General features: G+C 34.6%; 2 protein-coding genes and 2 long non-coding RNA genes across 6 annotated transcripts; 3 read left to right on the top strand and 1 right to left on the bottom strand.

Annotated features, from left to right (window-relative positions):
* Positions 1 to 4,870: 4,870 nt before the first annotated feature.
* On the bottom strand, positions 4,871 to 6,795 carry LOC140885549 (uncharacterized). The gene is made up of 3 exons (XR_012150999.1): positions 6,630 to 6,795; positions 5,523 to 5,963; positions 4,871 to 5,054 (listed from the first exon to the last, which is right to left on the bottom strand). It is a non-coding gene; the product is annotated as an uncharacterized lncRNA (long non-coding RNA).
* Positions 6,796 to 7,028: 233 nt separating this feature from the next.
* Positions 7,029 to 8,688, top strand: LOC140885238 (uncharacterized). Its single transcript, XR_012150845.1, has 4 exons — positions 7,029 to 7,168; positions 7,678 to 7,908; positions 8,086 to 8,172; positions 8,414 to 8,688. It is a non-coding gene; the product is annotated as an uncharacterized lncRNA (long non-coding RNA).
* Positions 8,689 to 12,775: 4,087 nt separating this feature from the next.
* LOC140882645 (uncharacterized) lies at positions 12,776 to 19,137 on the top strand. Of its 3 annotated transcripts, none has more exons than XM_073288769.1 (9): positions 12,776 to 12,918; positions 13,127 to 13,164; positions 13,704 to 14,469; positions 14,545 to 14,638; positions 14,968 to 15,036; positions 15,955 to 16,089; positions 16,273 to 16,374; positions 17,266 to 17,320; positions 18,674 to 19,137. In XM_073288769.1, the coding sequence occupies exons 3-8, from the start codon at positions 13,712 to 13,714 to the stop codon at positions 17,317 to 17,319; spliced, it is 1,212 nt and encodes a 403-aa protein (XP_073144870.1). In that variant the 5' UTR covers positions 12,776 to 12,918; positions 13,127 to 13,164; positions 13,704 to 13,711; the 3' UTR covers position 17,320; positions 18,674 to 19,137. The 3 variants fall into 3 exon arrangements, with proteins under 3 accessions (XP_073144870.1, XP_073144871.1, XP_073144869.1); XM_073288770.1 differs by having other exon boundaries at positions 13,127 to 13,194; positions 17,284 to 17,320; XM_073288768.1 differs by having other exon boundaries at positions 13,127 to 13,194.
* A 552-nt stretch (positions 19,138 to 19,689) lies between these two features.
* LOC140883601 (light-harvesting complex-like protein OHP2, chloroplastic) lies at positions 19,690 to 21,687 on the top strand. The gene is made up of 2 exons (XM_073290141.1): positions 19,690 to 20,225; positions 21,462 to 21,687. The coding sequence occupies exons 1-2, from the start codon at positions 19,807 to 19,809 to the stop codon at positions 21,574 to 21,576; spliced, it is 534 nt and encodes a 177-aa protein (XP_073146242.1). The 5' UTR covers positions 19,690 to 19,806; the 3' UTR covers positions 21,577 to 21,687.
* The last annotated feature ends 1,874 nt before the right edge of the window (positions 21,688 to 23,561 follow it).

Here is a 23,561-nt window from a genome sequence, read left to right as displayed (position 1 = left end):
TCGGAATCTTCATCATATCAATTCTTTCCTCAATCTCAAAATTAGTTCGGTCGCAAAATTCATACTAAGACTTCTCAGTTCAGAAAAGACTTCGAAAATTCATTGGAGATAGAGATGCCCGATCTTATAGGCAATAAGATCACTGTCAGTTCAATATCGTGAATCGGATGTCGAGTCTCGTACTGCTTCAGCTGTTACTCTGACTGATCTACCACAAACTTCCTCTGAATAAGAATACCTCCATAATCTGGATAAGAAGATGCAATGCACTGAAGATTATCAGTACAGAGGAAATAAGAAATACTGGAGCTCTGGTCGATCTCTTCTTCACGTCAACAAACTGATCTCATAAGATTCGGTTCAGGTACAAGTGCATACTTTAGAGTTAGATGATAAATCGATTCTATGGCGATAAGAATCTCTCGAAACTCGGCTAGAAACTCAAAATCTTCAATTCTCAGGTACAGATGTCTGTTTGGCTTAAAACAAAAACAGTTTCGTTCTTGTAATGATCACAGAAATTCCAGCTCTAGAATTAATATGATCGAGGAAAGGACATCTCGATACAATCAAATTCAAGCTTCAATAGCAAAGCATGCCTCGTCTCGGCACAAAATTCTGCAAGACCATTCTCCAATACTTTCAGATAGATTCAGTTCAAAAGATCTGCAATACGGTAGACGAGTTTCACTTCAAACGGTACGACTATACTTCAAGAAAATCATACCTCGATCCAAGTCCAGTATTCAGTAATTCTTTCTATCAAACTCTCAGCTGATGATGTCTGATCTCAAGTCATCGCTGAATCTACCCTCGCGACTCAGAGGTAATCCAGAAATCTTATCTGGATGATAACAACAATTCTCTAGCCACTGGAATATCAACCAATTCAGGCTAGATTCTAGGACGTCGGCTGTAAACAAGAGAATTCTTCGGAGGATTTCCGTTTGTTTAAAGACTCGGATCTCAATCTATCAACTTCCTGAAATAATCCACCGTAGTCCTGTACTGGATAAAGCAGCTAACAGACAATCAAATAAAATCTGATAACTGAAGTACGATACTGCTCAGTTACAATCAAATCAAAATCTCAATCAATTCAGAATCTGAAGTACAATACTGTTCGGTTCCAACTTATCTCATCAATTCAAAGAATTGCGACTACGGATAATCAAAATTCAACAAACGAGATGCATCAATAAGTATCAACAAGAAGGAAATAAAAGGTGCGTAATCGATCATATCAGAAAAAGAATAGAGACCATACTCCAATGTTTCCTGCGGTCGTCATCGGTGAAATCTAAATCTGATCCTCGATACGAGTACAACTAGAATCTGTTGCCTCGAAGATTGATTCGTCATACGTTTAAGTTCGCATAGATTCTGTTAATGCGGCCGAAAGGAGCAATTGAAATGGCTAGCATCCTTGTCGAAGTTAAAGACACAAGGAAATTCTCTTCGGAGATCTTTCGATAATAACAAGATGACGAATTCTGACAGAGTCTTCTGATCTCAAGGCACTGATCACTGAATTCATAAAATGCTTTCTCTTTGATTAAAGATGATCTCTAAGTCCCTCAATCTCGGATCAAACGATGAATGGAATCTGTCGAAGAAATTCGGATGAAAGCGGATTCCAAAAAGTGATCGAACCTTGATTCCCTAACGCTCTCTTCTTCAAATTCTACCAACTTTTAACAATCCTCTAAGTTGGTACCACACTAACCGAATTCTCCGGTCATCTGTGTAGTTCAGAGAATCACCCAAGTGCTCGATCTCTTCTAATCAACTCCCGCACCCAACAATATTCTTGTTACTCTTCAAAATCGATAGTCTAAACGACTAAAACCTCCTCGGTAGTACTCCCATCGTTGTCAGAGTAACATCTATCAGTGCAGTGGTGGTACGATCTAGATCAGTCGAAGGAGTTACTGTTGGTTGTCGTCTGCTAAAATTCTTCAGGAGACAATTCTGATATTCAGTATGAGAGGATACCAAATCTCCATCTCAAAATTCTGTGTTCCACATCTCTGTTCGATAAGTTCATTCAACTACAAAATTTCTGAATTTCAGATCTCAATCGGATTCTCATTCACATCAAACAATCTCTGATCTGCTAGCTCAAGCAGAAAGTGGAACTCGGATCCGAAATTAAAATACAGTTCATATTTCAAGTAATTCATGCTTTAAATTTTAAATCACATAGTCATGCAATTCAAATAATGCTTAATCAATAAGCATGCTTTCAATCAAATCAAGTAATCGTGATTCGAAAATTAAATCACAACTCATGTAATTTAATTAATTCAAGAATCAATAAATCATGCTCGCACGTATTTAAATAATCATTTCAATAAATCAATCACATGCGAGAATTCAATTCATGCGGACTCGATCTACCCCGCTCACTCTAGTTCAAATCCAAGAATCTTATCGCTCTGATACCACTTAATGTGAGACCCCGTTTTCTAATTGTCTAATAAGGCTAAACAATAACTAATCAACAATAATCAAAGCCCAAAAGAACAAAAGAAATTTTTTTTTTTTTAAAAATAAAGGACCACGCGCCCGCGCCAATTCAGGCGCGCCCGCGCCAATTCAGGCACGCCCGCGCGATCTCATCGCGCGCCCGCGCCTGCCCCTCGAGCTGAAAAATAAAAGTTTACGCAGCACACGCGCCGTCTGTTCGAAAAGAATAATTCTGGGCTTTAAAACTTCAATAAAAACTCAATCTACAACATCACTCAAACTCATGCTTCAAATCATAATCCATGCACGAAATAAAAGGGGTGGAAGCATCATACAAACATAATTTGAACATAAACAAGTTCTACAATATCATACGATCGTTCGACTATCGAAAGTACATGATTTCAAAGTTTCACAACCCCTAGACGGTGCCTCACTTCTATCACTTCCAACTTGATCTAGTCATGCATCTTCTGACTCGATCCTGCCCCACCTGCCGTCAAGTACACATACAAACAAAACGACAGCCGGATATTCCGGTGAGAATATAATTCCCAGTAAAAGAGACAAGTAAAACAATTTCAACTAATATATCGAATCATGCTATATCAAGCAACAAGTTAATCAATTCAAACAGGCATATCAGCACTCAATTCGAAAGGCATTAAAATGCAATGCATGACTTCAAAACTCATGATTATCTAATCGGATAATCGAATATCATTCGGTAATCGGTTGGGATCCCAGGGTCGAGTTTCCACGAACAACTCACCGACACACCCATTCGGGGTGGATGTCGCTCAACTCAAACCCCTAGACTTCAGATCAACTATAAGAAGTATTCTGGAAATTGGAAAAACTCGAAATCCAAAGCCACTTCAATATAGCTCCCTAAATCGTCTAAGTTCAAAACGAATCAAATCTTCGGCTCAAGATGTATGCAATGAAATTCAAAATACATTTGCATAATTCAATTCAAGTACGTAAACAATCAAAAGCAATTAAACATGCATGTATGTGATTTTAGGGACTCGAGAGTTAATCGACAACTCGAGTATTCATCCATTTCAATTCGATGTCGTCATTTTACCTTTTCAAGTTCTTCGATGATTCAAATCTGAAAATAACAACGAACTCAAATAAATAATCAATCGAATCACAACAAATCGAAACAAAGAAACTCAATCAATATACCGTCTTCGATTCTCAATCGATCCAACTCCCAAGTTCGATCCAAACCCGAAACTCCAATCCAAATCTGAAAATGAAGATTAGACGGATTCGGTGTCAATCCAACAACTCAAACAACCCGGAATTCAAACCGAAACAAACAATCGATAGTTCAAAACTCGATTTCGACGGCATAACGGCTATAAACGGTCAAACCAAAAATCATCAACATCAATATTCATCCTCAATACAACTCAACTCAACTTCCAATCCAACAAAACAATCAAAATCCAACCAAAATCCAACAACCCATTTTCGAATTTAAGCCTAAAAATTCATATAAAATCCAAACTTCGTTCTTTTTCCGAGCCGACTTCGAATACACGATCTATGCTAGCTCAAGCACGTTATACTCGAAAATTATCAAATTCTGACAACCCAAAAAAAATCAAAGTTCGTGGATCGTAGCAAAACTTACGTCAAAACGACGCCCTCGTTGCGATGATCGTGAATCTCAACTCGAATCTGAAATCTAACGGTCGGATCGAGCGAATCGGACGGAAGAAAAGCTTGAAGAAATCGGTCATGGCTTTCTCCCGGTCTCTCGGTTGACGTGATGGAGAGGGGAGGAAGAAGAGTGAGGGTGATGGGTTGAGTAGATATTATATATAACAATTAATATAATAATCTCCATTGTCTAGTCAACCGGTTTTATTTGCAATTCGGTCCCTCAACTCCAAATTCAAATCAATTCAATCTCGGTTCAACTAATTCCCATTAATTCCAAAATAAATAATAATCAACTCTGTTAATCTTGAAATAATTAATTTCAGGGCCTTACATATGTAATCCCAGAATTTTTCTGCCTTTTAACTTTAATCTTGTGTCTTTTTTTCCATCTTATGTAATCTTGTATCTCCAAGCTCTTCGTTTTTTGTGATAGGTTTTTGTTCATTTGAGACAATCCTTATCTTGTGATGGTTAATTTGTGGAAGGTTTATCAGAGCTATTAACAGAGCAAACATTTTCATGGCATAATCCTCATACCACCATGCCTGAAAGTTTCATGCTGGTAATCTATTCCCATGTCTTTGACACAATCAATATTTATTTCAAGGTCCTGGTGGTACATCCTCCCATAATAATACTCACAATCATGATATGCTATCATGTATAATCTGGGAAATTCCATAACACAAATGAAGTAAAAAAAAAAAGGTCATACAATTCCAAAACACAATACATAATCTCCATACAATTCCAAAACACATGCATAATCTGTCACCAGGGCCAGAAACACAATACACAATACATGATTCTAGATATAATTCGAATGGAAAATAGGTTATGATTCAATCAAGCAAAAGCATCTCCCTCCGCTTCAACTTTGTTGCACGGCTTAGTTTCCGTAAAACCTTCAAACACGACCAAATTAACTCAACCAAAGGAAAGTTATTCAAATCATAGATAAAACAATTATAAACAGCTCAACACAACAACAATATCTATCAAGAGAGGGGGCAGCGCAGGGGGCGCGGGTCTAAAAATTGGGCACCTAGGCGCCGACCTGCGCAGCAAAGGAAAAACCATCTCCCTCCGCATTTAAGTCAAATGAATGAAAGTCACATAATTTAAAGTTCAAATCTCTTGTCCGAAAAAATACCCTAGCGAACGCAACCAACTAATTCCAACAAAATTCCCACAACTAAAAAAACTATAAAACAACAAACGCAGCATAGTTGCCATCAACTCAAATCAAAGGAAAGTCACAAAATATCAGATTCAAATATATTTTTTGAAAAAATACCAAATTTAACGCAACCAACTAATTCCAACAAAATTCCCGCAACATAAAAAAATATACAAAAATGCAAATGATCTACCTCCAGAAGCTAAGACAATGATGTTCTTATATTGAGCTATCTACTGTTAGTACCATCATGCCCCTGAAAAAATTAAAAAAAATATATGAAAGTGATCGAGTTGTAGCAAGTTGAATCATCTAAAAATTTTTATTACTTGGAATGAACGAGGATTATCAAACTGATATGGGAATATATTCATCCGATGTGAATACATGTTTTTATTACTTTCCATGCATCCAAATACACAAATAAATAAGATTCTACATATATATTGGTATATATTAACTAAAAGTAGAAGAATTGTAATAATCAAGTGATGTGGTTGGCTGTCAAATTGAGATCCAATTGATGCAAATTCAAAACTTCCACTTCCTTTTCCACTTTCATCCAAAACCAAATTTTCATGAATTCTATTTCTGGACTTTTTCATCCACCGTTCTTTCAAGTCTCCCATCAAATCTATAATTAAAAGAAAAATGATTAAAATGTAAATAAAAATAATAATGATTCAAAGTAAATAAATTTGATGTAATTTCAAACAAAACAATCAACTACAGTCTTCATACAAAGAAATGAAGACAAATGTATTATCAATAAAAAAACAACACTTTCCCAACTATCCAATTCTTAATTAAACGTTGAAGTAGAGAATATCATGTGGATAGGCTTAATGAAAGACTTTGCAACACATTAAAAACACCCAAACAAACTTTGAATACTTTTATGTGTTTCATACACTTCATTCCAACCCCACCAAGTCTTTTTTCCACAAAATCACGTAACTTCAAGAACCCTTCTCTCTTCTCTCTCAAACTAATTTAAGCTCTCCAATTATGCTAAAAATCAATATCTAGTTTCATTTTGATTTTAGAGTAAAAGAAAAAAAAAACTACGGGTGTCCAGTAAATTTTCTACTTGTTCTTCTACAAAAACTTTTGTGTTGCATACACTTCATTCCTATCCCACTATTGTTGTCTTTCTTGTTCTTCTGCAACCCACTTAATGTTCTGCTTGTTCTTATACAAACATATTCCAACCCACTTAAACTAAATCGTATTTATGATTTGTCCATTTAAACAACACATATAATATTCATCGTTAAAAAGTATCGTAAAAGTTATTTACCTTTCGGCAGCGGCACGATGGAGTGATATTCAAAATCGATGGAGAGACAAGAGGCGGAAGTGGCGGGCGATGGAGTGAATATGACAGGGAGCGGCGTCGGCATTGGTTACGGCAACAGTCACTGGTGATGGTGGCTAGATTGATTGGGGATGGGAAGAAATTTTTGGGTGGGAAGAATTTTTTTTTCAATTGTTACGATTCTCTTTTGCGCGGTAATAAACGTAAATTCAATATTTTTGGGCTGCTCTATTAACCATGGTTGTGTTGAAGTGGTAAAATAATTTAAAAAATTTGAATTTCTTTTTTTAAAACAAAGCGCCACATGTCAAGTGATGGCTGGCTCAGGGTACTACCCTGATTCTGCATCGACTCATCCCTACCATATTCATATCAATATTCATCAATCTTCAGCAGCCAAGAATCGAGAACCCATCTTCAAGTCCATTTTTCATCTTTAAATTCCGATATCTTATGTTCTGGTTATCCGATTTCAATTTTGAAGATAGCGATGCGATCCTCTCTTCAAGAGCTTTGATTTGGTATAAGTATTCTGATGATTCAACATATTTAGAGATTTTTATGTGAAAAAATCAGATTATGATCATGTATTTGTGTTCTTGAGTTTATATGTTTTACCGAATCGAAGAACGGATATCGGTTGCTTTTCTTATGATTTTTCCAGCCTTGGTTTGAACCCTTGAAACTCTGATATTTTGAGATTTTGATGTTTTATTGTTGGTATGCAGTGTATATGAAGTTGATATACTTGTTAGATTTAATAGAGTTGAGTTTCGGTTATCGGTTTTCAGTCGTTACGCCGTCGGTTTACGTTTTGAAGCCATTTGGATGTATTGTAATTGAGCTGAATATTATATGAATTGATCGTTGATATTCATTGCTTATAAACACTTCCTTTCATAATATAGTTGAGATTATCGAATTCAAATCGATGAGTTTGAGGTTGAAGTGTTTGAATTTATGTGATTGAATGAGATGGTGACTATACGTTGTAAAGATAATCTTATATACGTTTGATACTTCATTTCAGACGTGCATTCAATTGTATCAAACTCGAGTCGAAGGAGTTCAATCGTTGAAGTTGAAATGAAGTTTGAAACGATCAAGTTGCCGACTAATATGATTGAATGAGCAAGAATGGGAATGAACAGAATTGATGATGGATTGAATATAATCAAGTGTTCAAATATGGAGCATCTACGATTCAAATTAAGTGAAGTTGGAATAAAGATTGAAGCACTTTCAGAATCAAGAATGAAAGGTATAAAACGACATCGATAGAAAGGGATATGATACTCGAGACAGAAGAGTCTTGAGTAATCCCAGAAAAACCACATACTTGTTATGTATATGTTCTTTTGTTTGAATTGGAATTGTTGATCCATCACACGTAGTGGATATTTATATTATAACTGACGTTATATTGTTGTCGTACCAGAGATGAACTATTGAAAATGGATCCATCCAAGGTTCAGATGTGAATCTTGAGTGTCTGGAGAGACTTTAAATCTTTATCCAAGATCAGGTACGAATCTTGATTGTCTGGAGAGATTTAAATCTCAAAACCAATATTTTTCACAAATCTTGAGGCCTGCAACGGCTTAAACTCTCAAGAACAAAGTCTATTTACAAATTATGCAATTTATGTCTTATATCTCGAAGTTGATATATGTTGATATTGCATGTATATGTCTTTTATACTGAGAATTATATTCTCACCGGATTTTTTCGGCTATTGTCTTGTTTGTATGTGTGCATGACGATAGGAGGGGCTGGAACAAGACAAAGACAATCTTAAGAGAAGATGATCGAGAGATTTAGCACGTGGTGACTTGGGTTTGTAGCTGAAATGATGAACTTTAGTTCAGACAAGCATGTTAAGAAACACTAGAGCTTTTGTAGTTGAAGAACAAGTTGAACACCTTGTGTTAGTTCAATGTTTTGTTGGATTTTAAGCTTCTAGTTTGATGTAACTAAGTCTTGTACATTATGTTTGAAACTTGAGTTATATGTCAATGCATGTTTTAGATTTAAGTTAACATGTTTTAGAATCAAAAGAGCATGATTGGAAGAGGTTGGAAGACCAAGAGATTGAGCTGCCAAAACAGGGTAAAATTCTGCCCAGATCAGGCCCGAGCTGCAGAAATTGCAGCCCGAGCGCTGCCTTAAAATCCTAACCGAAGGTTGGGTACGAGGGAGCGCTCGAGCGGCCAAATAGCATCGCTCGAGCGCAACCCTAGTTGAAAAAAAATTACCTTTCTTATTATTTGTTCATTAATGATGCTTATTCATTAATTGCCCCGATAGAATTGAAATTAGCAACCCGATGCCCCACACAGAGGCCCCTCCGGAGCTCATCACGGAGTACCTAACCCCGTACATTGAGTCGTATTTGGAAAGGTCCCTCTGGAGCCCAAAATGAAGTACCAGTCCTGTATTTCCACCACAAAGACACATAAGTCGACATCAAAATATTTTCGTGCATCAACATATCATATCTTCATGTTTCATCGTAACATTATTCATTCATGCTTAAGCATCTTTCATTTCATCATCATATCATTGTATCATCATAACATATCATCCATTATGAAGCATCATTGAAACATCGTAATTTTCATCTTAACTTTCATTTCATGTACATAAAACTTTGCTCGATAACTTCATGTATGTCATAAATGATAAAAATCATACTTTCATATTGAACGTAGGTTTCATGAATGAAACTTAGACATGTACATGCATTACATAACATAATCGATCCACGTAAGTTGTTCTTTTTCATTCTTGACCTTAAAACTTGAAACTTTTTGCATAGGAACACTTAAATAAATTTTAGAAGCCTTAAAAGATCATAACCATGAATTTAGGACCCAAAAAACAAAACTTAAAAGAAATAATTCGAAGCTATAGCGCTCCAGCACTGCTTTTTCAGCGCTGGGGCGCTAGCCTTGCGCATTGGCATCTCTGCTGCACTGCAGTTGCTATGCGTTCGTGCTGATGTTTCGACTTCTTGCACTCAGAATTTGGAAACGTGGTAAACATAAAGGTTGTATCTCTTGATCTTGTATTTCTAATTCAGAAAACTTCATCTTAATTGAAATTTTCAGTAAAAATTTATGCCCGATATACAAACGTGTGTCATTGCCAAAAATACAGTACACTTTACACACTTTGGGGTGATTTTGGCCATACTTCCAAACGTATTTTGAGAAAACTCAAAACATAAAAGTTGTAGATAAATAAGCTAGCTTTAAAATAAAATTTACCTCATATCAATTGGATTAGTACACCAATCGTAATTTTAAAAAGAGTAACGGGTGTCGTAAATCTGGTGTCGCCGAACACAACTTCAACACTTCAAACATAAACTTCTTTTACCCAAAATTATAACTACATAAATCATCAAAACTTATTTTCTTGCAATTAAAAATGGATTAATTAACTTCAAAACACTAAAATATTAAATGAATTGTGCTTCAAAATCTTTAAACCGTAAATACCTTCAAAATTACTCAACTTATTCAAAATCTCAAAAATTCAATTTTTTTAAATTAAACGTGAATTTCTCACCTTTAAAACTTCCAATAACATCAAAATCTTCAAAATATTCATTACTTTCAACCCATCTATCAAAAACTTGTCAAGAACGATCATGTTTCACAATTTCAACAATTCATAACTTGATACTCGTAATTTCATGCTTCAAAATCATAAACCATTAAAACATGCACATCAACATACATCTTCATATTAAAATAATTATAATTTTGAATGAGTTTCAAAACCTTAAAATGCTTGTTGAAAAACTTGCCTTGATGAAGATGGAGCCGATCCGAATTCTTGGCAACGAGCTAAACACGAAAAGGAATGAGATTGGAAGCTTAACTTGTTAAGATCTTCAAGGAACTGAAGGAAGAGGAAGAAGAAGAAGAAGAAAAAGAAGAAGAAAAGAGGAATGGAAAGGAAGGTAACCGTGAGAATGAAGGAAGGAAAGTCGAGGGAACAAGGGTGTAATGAGGTGGGGAGATGGTGGTTGCGTGGGGTAGTGTTTACTAAATACATAACGTGTATTGATCACTTAAATGCAGTCTAACCGACACGCCTTAAACCAAACTATAAAATTCCTACTCTCGACTCTTACGCTATAACCATATGAATATTATACTTAAAACACTCGTAAAAATATTCTCTATCATTTCGTGAATATGTTGGCCTCGTCCCGTGAGTCCAGAATCAAACTCGACCTGAAACCATCAACTCAATCGAAATAGTTAAAATAATATAGACACAATTCATGAAATCATATGCATAATCATAACTTTAAACAATTTAAGAATATAAAACCATTTAGTCAAGAATACTCTTTTAAATCATGAATAATAAAATGAAATAACTTAAAAATCATTTAACACAACACATAAAATTATTTAATTAAGAATAACTATTAAATCTTGATTAAATAAAATAAAATAACTTAAAACTCATTTAAAATTCTTTTAATAAATCATCAATGGATTTATGAATTTTCTGGATATTGCATTTATCTTTCACGTTCTTTGGAAATAGGATATTCAAGTTTAATTTTATTTTTTTAAAACCAAGTTTAATTTGATTTTATATTATTAAAGTTACAACTAAAACACATATATCAATTATAATTAAATATATATTGATGTAGCCAAAAAATCTGGTACCCGATAAGTTGTTTCCGCAAGATCCGGAGTATCAGCAGTTTCTTGTACGTTCTCAGTCGAGATCTTCAATGGGTTGTTCCTACGTCACAAACAAAGTCAGAGTAGTCGGGAGGGTTCCCGGTGACGACACTCCGACGCTCAAGTCAGTGATTATTCAAAGAATAATAACCAGGAGTAGAGCGTTATAGTGCTAAGAAAAAAGTGTATACCTTAAGAATGAGTTTGAGTTATTTATAGATATTCGGACAATTTTGCGAGCTTGAGCCTCTTACGGGTTTTTGTAGTTTTCAATGTCTGCTTAAATTAAATATAAATAATATTTAAATAAGCTTGAGCCTAAAAAATATTTGGAGTCGAACCTTTATAATTAGGCCAGGGCCAGTAGATTTTTTTTTATATGTAACCCATCATATATCATTATAAATTTCTAGTGAAATCAATAATAATATTGTTAATGATTTTAATTATGTATTTTAAAAATTTTAAAAATAAAAAATTTCATGATTGGCTAATAATTTTGTTTATTCATTAGTTCAAATAGTGGTATTTCCCGATTTAATACCTTTTAAAAAATAGTTCAATTCAAATTCCACATAATTGTACAATGGAAAATACATTAACAAATCCTCAAAAAAAAATATACATTAACAAATAATATATTCAAGGATTGAGGGTGTTTAGATAATTTCAAGTAATAAAAACGTTAAAAAAAACATAAACCCAATGCATTTCAAGTGCGTCTACCACTAGAACCGTCAATTTGGGTTAAGCTCGCTTGGTCGGCTCGTCCCGCCACATAATTTAAGTGAGTTGGGATAAAAATTTATCAACCCGGTTGGCCCGTAACCCACATGGGTTGGCCCGTCGTGGGCCCAGGTTAGCCCGCGGCCTGGAAAATTATTATTTTATTTCTATTTTTATTTTGATATATGTATTTTTTAATGAAAGTTGTGAATTTTTTTTATATTAATTATTTTATAAAAAATTTACATGTATGAAATCAATAATTAAAATTTTTATTCATATGTTTTTATTAATATTTATTTATTTATGAAATTTATAATTAATTATAATAATTTTTTATTTATTTTTATTTGTTGTGAGCCAACTCACGTATCGACCCGCCTAATCCGCAACCCACCTTGGATTGGGTTGGGTAGAAAATTTTCAGCCCGCCGGAATTGTGAGCGGACCAACCTTCGACCTACCAAAAGATGGGTTTTTTGTGGGCCAGCCTGTCCGCCCATGAGTTGACCCGTTGACAGCTCTGTCTACCACCCATATCAAGCATTGGGGTTCTTTTAAATGTGGAGGACTTAATAGCTAATTAATATTTTATAGGGATTTTATGCTATGTAAGAATTTCACTAGAGGGCAGATTGTTATTATCCCTGAATACTATATAATGCTTTGGCGGTTTCATTTTGTAACAAGACATTTGAATTTTATTCTCTCGCTGATTTCTCAACAAAGGCTACTCTTTCTTCCGTTCGATTCTGGAATTCTGATAATACAGTGCCCTAATAAATATCTATCCTCCTCCCCTTTCGTTTCTAAAGCATCGGCCGTCCATGGTAGATCTTTTCAATTTCCGCCGCGTTTTCAATTTCCTATATTTTCGTTGTTATTTTCTCCTTCGTCAAGACCATGATATTTGTAATTGCGAGCCATATTCACTGTTTCTGTTAATCGACTACCATTTTGTAATGGATCTTTTTGGATCTATGCATGTTTCTGTTAATCGACTACCATTTTGTAATGGAGGTTTTTGGATCCATGCAGGTCTAGTGTAGTGCGGTGGAGACGAGGTGTTGATCGAGGTTGTGTTCTGCGTCCTTTGTCCTTCCTTGGTCTGTAATTTTTTTTTTTCAATTCATTCGCGTTTACACAGAGATTAGATTATCTGTACCGAACTAATACTTCTCTTATATGTAGTTTACATAAAAGAGGTGTAATATATCAAACTGGTGGGTTACCAATATTGATTTCAAAACAAAAATAGGGCAATAACTTCTGTCACTTTCTTTTACTAATTTAGATTCAAGGCACAAATCTGTTTCGAGTAATATTCTTGCTATGATATAGTTATTACTCTTGCTATGATATGTTTCCAACTTTTTTAACGTAAAACTGCTACCGAAATTCATATTTTCTTGCTACGATATGTTTCCAAATTTTTTAATGTAAAACTGCTACCGAAATTCATATTTTCTTGCTACGATATAGTTTGAAAGTTTTAGGTGCGACATAGTTGGTTTGAGTAACATTGTTTCTAACGTCGATTAAACTATTTTTTATGCTATATTTCAAAAGTACAATTTCATTGTTTTGTTGGTAAGTTTTGTGTTCTGTTCTGCAGGATAGAAGATGAAGACGGTGTTCGATGTTGCAGTCGATGATTATTTTAGGGAGAAAAAAGGCGACTACCGTGTAATCCATCTTCATGTATTAGACAAGTTTACTCGTGTGCGGAACCAAGGGAAGACGAATGCCTGTTTGTTGGTTGCCATGGCTACGTGCGTGGAAATTATGTGCAGGAAACTACACTTGAGAGTTAACGGAGTGCGAGATTTTAACATAGATATTCAAGAAACTTTTGAGAACATATATACGCTGAATGACAATGAAATTGTGACGGGAAAAAAAATGGGGGACGGCATATCAGTCTTGCACTTTCTTAGTTATGCTAGTAAAATAGGGTTAAAGCTGACCACAGAATTCAGAAATCCTGTGCCTAGAAATCTTTTGTCTGAATTTTGTGGCGAGGCACCTAGGATACACATTCCAGCCTACTCAATTCTGGACGCCGCCGATGCTTACTATATTGTTAGGCATTACCCAGTAGTGGTAGCCATTGTTGCTTATCCCTCCTTCCGTAATTGTAAGAAAATCGTTTACGAGGGCCCGAGTTCACGCGAAATGAAAAATGGAGTCCCAGTTTCCCATGCGATGGTAGCTGTCGGGAGAACCTGTATCCAGATAGATGGGCACATTCATAGATATTTGATATTGCAAGGAAGTAACGGAAAGAATTTTGGATTTCAAGGCTTTGTCCTAGTTCCTTTTGATCTGCCCACTGGATTTTGTTTGCCCGTCCTTACTGATCGACAACACAAAATAATCAAGTATGTATTTTGTGTCCTTAACTGGTATTTTCATTTTTATGTTATTTGTAATTTGTGAATAATTAACTTGCGCAGGAAGATCACACCCGTCACATTTTTCAAATTTGAATCCCCTGATGACTCCGATGCTGACTGGAAAGCCTCGTTCCAGGTTCAATCAGAGGATGAGGTACATGGAGTTGTGAATAGTATGCAATGCTTCAGACACAATATAGTGTTGGACTATACCTTTTATTAAAGAATTATGTTACTGTTTTGTTGTGTTTTCTTTATTCTACAAATTGTTCTCTTGGTGTTTGAATATATTCTTGAATAAATATGTTGTGAAGTCTGGTAGATCGGTGGAGCACTTAGTTTTCTGATCGAATAGTTGAAACAGAGTTTTGGTTCTGATTTCGTGCTTTAAATTTTATTGTTCTTGTTCAGCGTGTTATACAGTGGAGATTTTGCCTTGAGTTTTTCTTTCTATAGAATAAGTGTTTCTAATCTTTTGTTTAGTTGACGGACGAGATGGAATTGCTTCTAAGTCATAGAGTGGGATTCATTCAAAACTTACCAACAACACTGGTATGAACTTTTCTCACTCTATTTCTAGTTTTTCTTTCATCTACCTATGCTATTCTCAGAAAACTGAATACCTGAAAATGCCAACTGCTCGTATTGCACCACATGATCATCCCACAGTGACTCAAGATAAAGCAGTGAAGACTGTCAGAAAATCTATTTTGATTTATGAGAATCACTGTTAAAATAATAATATGTCGTGTAAAAAATTGGTTCAGTTTTTATTAATGTTTTAGTTAATAGATTTGGTCCCTTTTGAAATCTCTATGATTTCTCTCGCCGATATCTTGGGTTGGTAATGTATTGTGTTGGTTTCCCTCTACCTTGCTCTGTCATCAAGGTATAATAAATTTAGCATCGGTTCCCATCTATGATACAAAATATTCCTAGCTTTAAACAACTTGGGGATTCAATATTGTTTTTAATTTTTTTTAAAAAATCGTATTTTAATGTTAATTCTTGCCCTTAAATCGTTGAAGAGATAAAAAAAAACAGTTCATGGGTGTATCGTTTTTGGGTTAAAAGTCATCTTTGATGTTATCTTCATGTAAAAAATAATCACAGCATTCATATGTACGAATTCTGGAATCACCGCATGAAGTCTTCTTTAACCTGGATACATGTTTGCAATAACCAACTAAATTTTTTTCTGGACACATTTTTTAAAATCTTTTTTACCGTAAATATAAAATTTTTAGTTGGTTGATTGGCCTGAGGGAGGATATTTAATAACCGATTCTCCAAAACCACGGGGAGAAATTGTTGTTGGTGGGCCAAACGTTACACTTGGATACTTAAAAAATGAAGAGAAATCAAACGAAGTATACAAGATAAGCATTTGTGTTTGTTGCTTATTCTTACGTCATATGTCTTTTTTAAACATATGGTTTTACCAGTCAAGTTTATTTCTGTTGCTCAAAGGTGGACGAGAGAGGGATGAGGTGGTTCTACACCGGTGGCATTGGTAAATTCCATGGCGATGGTTGCCTTGATATCGTAGATTGTAAAAAGGACATTGTTAAACTCCAACACGGGGAATATGTTTCCTTAGGGAAGGTAAGTACAAATGAAGAACATGACAGAGCCAGAGTAGTAGTCATGAGTGGTCTCTCCATCGTCTCGTAAAGTTCCCCAAAAATTTGATTTTGGCCCCCTTTAAAATGTTGAGTCTTAGTTTACCCTGTTACTTTCGGCTCTGCTGCTGAAATTTGCTTTATATTTATATTTGTGGCTTCACAGGTCACTCTGGAAGCCTGGGCTTCGAACCAAGGGATCGTGTATTCTAACTTTTTGGACTTGTGCGAGGAGACTCTGAAGGAAATCTCCAGTTCAGTACAAAAGGTACTAATCATTCTGATCGATTTTCAGCATTAATGAGTTTATTCAATATGGTGCAAACTAACCTTGTCTTGATAACAATTTGATTACTTGAGCTCGAGGGCATTAATTGCGAATCACCTATCTCCCTTTCGATTTCCGGTGGATTAAAATTGTTTCGCAACATTAATCTTCTGTGCAGGAAGCAAAGGCAGGTCAACTAGAAAAATTATTTCTTCACCTTGTTTATATTTAGGAGGATAAACATATGCATGGAGTGAGAATATCTTTTTCCATGATTTCTAGCAGACTTGAGGATAAAAGCACTGTACAGATCTCCTCGACAGAGGCATGCCTTGCAATTTTTAAGAAGTTAAGATGGATTAGGCTTTTTTTAGAAAATAAAAATTGACTTGGTAAAAGAATAAATGCCAAGTATTGTTGAACGGAGTTCATATGAAATGTCATTCTAACAGGACTTAGGTACAAGAGTCGGACCATGTTTGTTCTATTCACCTTTTTTTTCTGATATTTGACTTGCTGGCTTATAATTGATTTTGTCTTGACGATCTGCTTGATGTTGCAATGTATATAGTTGTGGATAATGTTTTTTTGCGTGATTTGTTATTATTCATCCCATTACTGTTGTTTTGATTAAAAGTTCTTATGTATTTAATAAAATATAGTTTCTCATCACCAAAAAAAAAAAAAAACTTCCTAATATTATCCTGATTGAGAACAACTTAAGATGATAAATCTACAAAGTCAATCTTCTGATATGATGCTTCAATAGTAAATTTGTAAAGCTTGGAAACGCTACAAAGAAATTATCCTTAAGAGAAATGTTTGTTGCATGAATGTGATATACGTGCAGAGGGAGTGATATTGTTAAATTCTGGCGTGGGATTGATGTAGGTTTTTTATATTAACCAGGAGGAGAGCTTTTTCAGGTTCGGGAATTTGAGATGAGGTAAGAAAACTTTGATGCTTTGATTTTTTTATGTTCCTGTCAATGGATATTCGAACCAATTAGCTCCACTTTCACTTTTCTTTTGTGTCGTTTATGTTGTTTGCTATGAGTACACTGGCTACTCGCCAACTACCAGCAATTACCTTTTCTTTGTATTGTTCTCTGTTTTCTTGTTTTCGCTTGGAGTTGTTGAATGACATCATGTGACTGAGGGTCTGAAATGCTTCATCTGGTCTACCGCAATCTGTGGACCTTGTGTTGTAGATTCTCATACTCGGCGAAACTCTTTAGTTAGTGTTTGCACTGTAACAATAAGTGATTATGGATTTTTTCTTCATAATTTATCAAGAAAATATCTATAATCACTTATTGTTAGAGGTTGCAAACACTGCCCTATTTCTGTTGTGTCGTTAACTGAGTAGTTGTTACTTTATTAACTCGGAAACGTAATCGTGTCACTAATTTCCATCAATTTCTTGTTAATTTCTTATTGGATTTTTTTAGAACTTAAATAATCGTGTATATGGAAATGCAGGAACTGTATATCTCAAAATGGTACCACAGCCTTGCATGATTTTGGAATCTTGTAAATTCATGTATACTTTTACAACGTTTGGCATCTCATTTAAACATGTTGATCATGTAAACTTTCGTATCTCTGAAACTTGTATGTGAGAGTGAAACAATGTGTTGGTTGTTCATGGACAATTCGCATAAACCTCAGATATCATTAGGATTTATGTTAGCAGAAAGTGAAGGGGGGGAAAACTCAATCTTGGGCATTCCTTTACCTCGTTTTCCCTTGAGCCTTGTTCTAATTGGCAGTACCGCCCCCAAAAATATCAGGCTATACTCCGTTTTGTTTCTATATTATCAGGTAATGTATAATTTCCTGTAATGTGTGGAATATTTTAAAATCTGAAAAGATGGTGGGGTGAGTTATTAGTAGCATATCATAAAACATAATAATATAGTTGTTTTTAAAGTGAGGAACGTGTGAATTGAAAAGAATGATTGAATTTGGAGTTGTGAAAAAGGATTGAGAACTGGTCCATTCTATTGCTATAGTTTTACCTTTGAATGACATAAAAAAAACCCGACTTCATTGCCATAGATCCATATAAGAGTTGGGTTTGTTCTTGGATTCATCGTGTTGCATAAACCTGTCTGCCCTTGTTTCTAATCTTTGGGTGTCCGCAAACAATTGTACTTTGTGCATCACATTTAATCCATTTGATGCTTCACAATCTTATTGCGTGCCATTACGCACGAGTGCGTTTTGTACTTGTTGAATTTGTTCTTTGGATAACATTGCCAGTCAGTTTAACGATCAAACATTCAATGTGATTGCAGTGAAAATGAATCGGACGATGAATTTTATGATTGCAACAAAAAGGCTTGTTCTTGCAATATAATGTGGTCTGGGGTTTTTTTTCCTGATCTAATGAATCACTGCAAAAGATTTATTGAGCTTCATGGAAGAAGGAAATTTTGAGTCTATGCGAGAGGTGTCTATCTACTCTTGATGTATTCCTTTTCCTTTCGCCACAGTCGACGCTCATGTTGGCGCAGTAATAGCTCTCTTATCTAGTTTCCTGTTTGATCATTTCGATTCGGATCAGTCTGGGATGACTCTTGTACCACGAGGATGAAAGATAGAATTGTTATTAGCTTGCATTATGTTGTTAATATGATTTTGGATGTGATCTTTTACTCACTTATTGTGAGCTGTGGTACTTCTTTTGTAGCCTGTAAAATCTAGTCTTATATGCTACTAAACTCCTATAGTCTTGTATGCTACTAAACTCCTATAAATATGTTATATATCATTGGATAAATAAGTCTCATATTTTGTAGTTTAATCTATGGAACTATTATTGCTTTCTAGATCTCTCTATATATAAAAAATATTATATTTAGCTTTAGGGATTGGTACGGTGTTATTGATTTCTATTTTTTATATATATATAGTTTTTATTTACAAAAAATCATATTTGTGTTTTAAAAATAATGTTATCATTTTTCGCATCTATTATCATTTTTCGCATCTATTATTTATCTAAATTTCGATAATTAGTTATCTAAAAAACATTATTTTAAAAATTTGTCATCTGTCTTTTATTTCTATGTTAAAGCTTTTCCTAAATTATAAAATTATCCAAAATGTATTAACGGAAATCATCGATGTAGGTTGCTTTCAAAATTACAAAATTACTTAAATATCTTCTCAAATAGTTTTGTAATGAAAATTAAATGATATATTCTCCTATAGTTTTTTAATAAAAAATTAACATATGATCGCGTGTGTGTGTATATATATACATGCAATAATAAAATGGTCATGTCAACTTATCCAAATCCTCCGAAACCATCACGAATGCAACGATCTTCTCCGAACTTATGAACCACACAAAAATAGAAAATAACATATAACAAGAAAAACAGTCAAATTGTTCAGAGAATTTCAATCTGTGGCAGGGGGAAAAATGTCACTGGCATCGCCACCTCCATTTTCATGCATCAAGCTCCGCAACCCTCCATCTCCCAACTCACTGTCTTCCTCTTCTTCTTCTTCTTCTTCTTCTTCTTCTTCTTTTTCTTCTTCGCCATCAACTGTCAAATTTACCGTAAAGAGCTCCCAGTCCGAAGGCCCTTTGAGAAGACCAGTGGCTCCTGCACCCGTAAAGCCTGTCCCACCGTCTCCTCCGGAAGCCGCTCCGCCGCCGAGTGCTGCTCCCAAGAAGGCTGTCGACAGTGGTGTGGGGGGCAATAATGTGATCACTTTGGAGTTTCAGAGGCAGAGGGCTAAAGAACTTCAAGAATATTTCAAGGAGAAGAAGCTTGAGGAGGCTGATCAAGGTCCCTTCTTTGGGTTCATTGGCAAGAATGAAATAAGCAACGGCAGGTAATCGGGGAGTTCTTTTATTGAACCCCTCGTCTCTTTTTAATTTTGGGTTTATATTTGGATTCTGGATAATGGTTTCATCTGTTCTATCTTGATTCGTTTTTTCTTGGTTGATTTGGATTTAAATTGGCATGATTAGAGTGATTATGGTATAGTTTTAAATCCTTGGAAGTTGGAATGGATATCCTCTCAGCCTTATTAGGCACCATATAATTGCTTGTTGAGCTGATTTGTGATCTCAAATGAAATTTCGGGTTGGTAGCCACACAAGCCCACCTGTAGTTTTGTGAAAGATTAACGACATATTTACTCTGGAAATATATTTGGTAGAATGATGAGCACGCCTAAATTTGATCAGAATTCAGAAACACAGCATAGCGAGCTTTGGTTTCTGAATCTTCTCACAGCATAGTAGAAAAAAAATCTGTTCTTTATGATTTTTTTACTTTTGTTGACATGCATTTTGTCGGTGTGTTAATTGTGTCCAACGTCGGTTTCAACATCAGTTGGGTAAATATCTTGGGAGTCCAATATATAGACAAAGACAAATCACTCTCTTTGAGCTAGATTTTGGATTGAGTTAGGTACAAGTCTATTTCTTTAACACATTTACTCAAGAAACAGACCGGACAAGCACAGATTTTGTTTGCCTTAGCATCAGCTCCTTCTCTTGAGACTTTAGCGGAAGTCGTTTTTTACTCAACAATCCAAAGATGAATTCTTGAGATAATTTATCAACTCTCATCTTTCTTTTTATGATCCCTTTCTTCTGAAACAGGGCTTTTTCAAATGCTTTTTAGGGGGAAAAACAGAAGCAGACCCGAAAAAACATATTTTCTACCTTCTCTGTTTTGAAAGAGTTTCTTAAAAACTGAAAGTCGAACCAACTACTGTTTCTTTTGACAAATACACTTGTCTTTTTAATGAACACATTTTCTTAGAAAAGATCCTGCTATCAAACATTCTAAGTTCCGAGTAGTCGAAGCGTTGAACCATTCAACTTCACCTCATCATCGAAGATTGGCTTGATGAATAAACATTTGAACCTAAATAGCTAATTAGCTACCCACGTTGTGTTTCATCTGGTTGTATCATTGTCAATGAACTTTATTTCTTTTAAGAAAAAGTCACTTAAATTTATACTCTACTATTGTTTTCTGTTTCCTGGCTTCTTTGCCGTTAGCATCTGTAACAGATTGTTGTTTCTGAGTTGAAAATATTGGGTTGCTGGAACAGATGGGCTATGTTTGGCTTTGCTGTTGGAATGTTAACAGAGTATGCCACAGGCTCAGACTTTGTGGATCAAGTTAAAATCCTCCTCTCCAATTTCGGTATTCTCGATCTTGAATGATCGATCCACACTTTTCTTGATCATCGAAGAAGCCCGTGAGTGTAGCTTAATGTAATGACTAATGATCATATATCATGTCTGTTAAAATTTTTGGGGTTGCTTTTTTCTTCAGTTTCTTGTGCTGCAATCATTTCGTCCATCCATCCATCCATCTTCTTAGCTCTCAAAGAACAAGCAATTTTGAATGTAGAAGCTCCTTTTATTGTTTGTATCATTACAGCAAGCATGTCTTCCTCAGCTTTTGAGCCTTTCCCATGGAGATAAGTTTTAATATTGTTTTACAACGTGACACTAAAAATCTTATTTAATTAAGCACAAAAAGAATGATTCTAACAAAAATGGCGATAATATAATAATGGTGACAGTTGTGCATGACGAGAAAACAACCAGGCACCAGTTAATGTTCGCGGACATTTCGTATTATTAGCTCACTGCACGCGTATTATTTGGCCATTGTACCACAACTCCTACACCGTACAACCCTCTGGTTTCACAATTATTTGATGCTTGGTGTCCGTCCCATAAGCAATACTAGCGACAAAGTACACACGAACACGATTATACGTGTGATATGACACGTTTTACTTTGAAAACGAAAACGAACATAGATTGGTCGATGGTTGTAACCGATCGATCGGAAGTTGTAATGAGAAGATTACGAGTTTAAAGTAGGGGGCATGGAACGAAAGAACACCGGAGGCCATGTTCTTGTTATCTACATCAAATGATACATTAAAGGCAAACGAGAAATTAAAAAAATGACTTTTCCAAATGATAGTTTTTAAATAACTGTTTCTTTCATTGTAATACAAACGGTGATCATTCACATAGTGGTGACGATGAACTCAAAATCCGTCCATAATAATATAATAATAATAAAGTGTAAAGCCATTTTCAAAAATCTCAAAAAATGTGTACATCAGTTCAAACTTCGCCAAAGCACAAGTAATCCGCATAATCTATTATTTTGAATCAACATTCAAAACTCGATATGTTTGCATCTCATTACAAATGCGATAGTAATTAAATCCATTTAAAAATTAATATACAATGTGAATCTTCTTCACACACACACATATATATAATTGTGATTCAAATTAATGATTGTCAGCCCATCCAAATCTTTCGTACACAAATAGAATAACAATAAAATTAAACAAATAATTCAAATACTATATGTACTAGACAAAAATCAACTTATAAATTATAATATCTGTAATATATGAACTCGTGTTGGCCCTGATTTTTGTCCATGTATAACAATTTTTCCAAAAGACAAAACTCCTATTAGACGGTCTCAAATCATTTTTTTGAAATGGGTATCTTATATGGATTATTTATTAAAATTTATTATATTTTATGCCAAAAGTATTATTTATTATTATAAATATGGGTATAATTGACTCGTCTACCATATGAGATCGTCTCACATAAGTGTTACTCAAGAAATATAATGCATGTTTCGTGGTTCCTTTTCCCCGGTTTTTAAATAAAAATGTAAATAATTCTATAATAATAAATTAACAGGATATTAAAAACAAAATTTGAAAAATGTTTAATAAAGTGGTGTCTTCCTAAGGGGCCGGAGCCCCCTTTCAAAAGTAAAAAAAGGGGGTCGAATTATCGGACTCGGCAACACCTTTTACTTTTTTAAAAAATTTAATAAATTATAGTTCTTGGTTATTAATAAAATATATGAAATTTGATTAGAATTATTAATTTTCACACTTGAAGTTTAATAATAAAAAAAATTTAAGTGGAGAAAAATGCAGCTTCCATGTTTTTACAATAGTCAAAACTCAAAACGTTACATTTATTACACCACAATAATAAATAATCAATTAGATTATTGTTATTGATAAATAACCAGAACGTTACAATATTTACACCACAATGGTAAATAATCAATTAAATTATTATATTAATAAATATAAACTAAAATAGTATTATTAACAATAAAAATAACGATAAATAATATGATTCAA

Source organism: Henckelia pumila, chromosome 2 (assembly GCF_033568475.1).
Source record: "Henckelia pumila isolate YLH828 chromosome 2, ASM3356847v2, whole genome shotgun sequence".
NCBI classification, from domain to species: domain Eukaryota; kingdom Viridiplantae; phylum Streptophyta; class Magnoliopsida; order Lamiales; family Gesneriaceae; genus Henckelia; species Henckelia pumila.
This window is presented reverse-complemented; position numbering and strand designations above follow the sequence as displayed.

What these genes read in the sequence shown, in the direction of transcription:
- LOC140883601 (XM_073290141.1), top strand. Translation starts at nt 19,807, where the DNA reads ATGTCACTGGCATCGCCACCTCCATTTTCATGCATCAAGCTCCGCAAC. An exon ending in AATGAAATAAGCAACGGCAG is followed by an intron (nt 20,226 to 21,461) that starts GTAATCGGGGAG and finishes TTGCTGGAACAG; the next exon opens with ATGGGCTATGTTTGGCTTTG.
- LOC140882645 (XM_073288769.1), top strand. Translation starts at nt 13,712, where the DNA reads ATGAAGACGGTGTTCGATGTTGCAGTCGATGATTATTTTAGGGAGAAA. An exon ending in CGACAACACAAAATAATCAA is followed by an intron (nt 14,470 to 14,544) that starts GTATGTATTTTG and finishes TAACTTGCGCAG; the next exon opens with GAAGATCACACCCGTCACAT. An exon ending in AATATGTTTCCTTAGGGAAG is followed by an intron (nt 16,090 to 16,272) that starts GTAAGTACAAAT and finishes GTGGCTTCACAG; the next exon opens with GTCACTCTGGAAGCCTGGGC.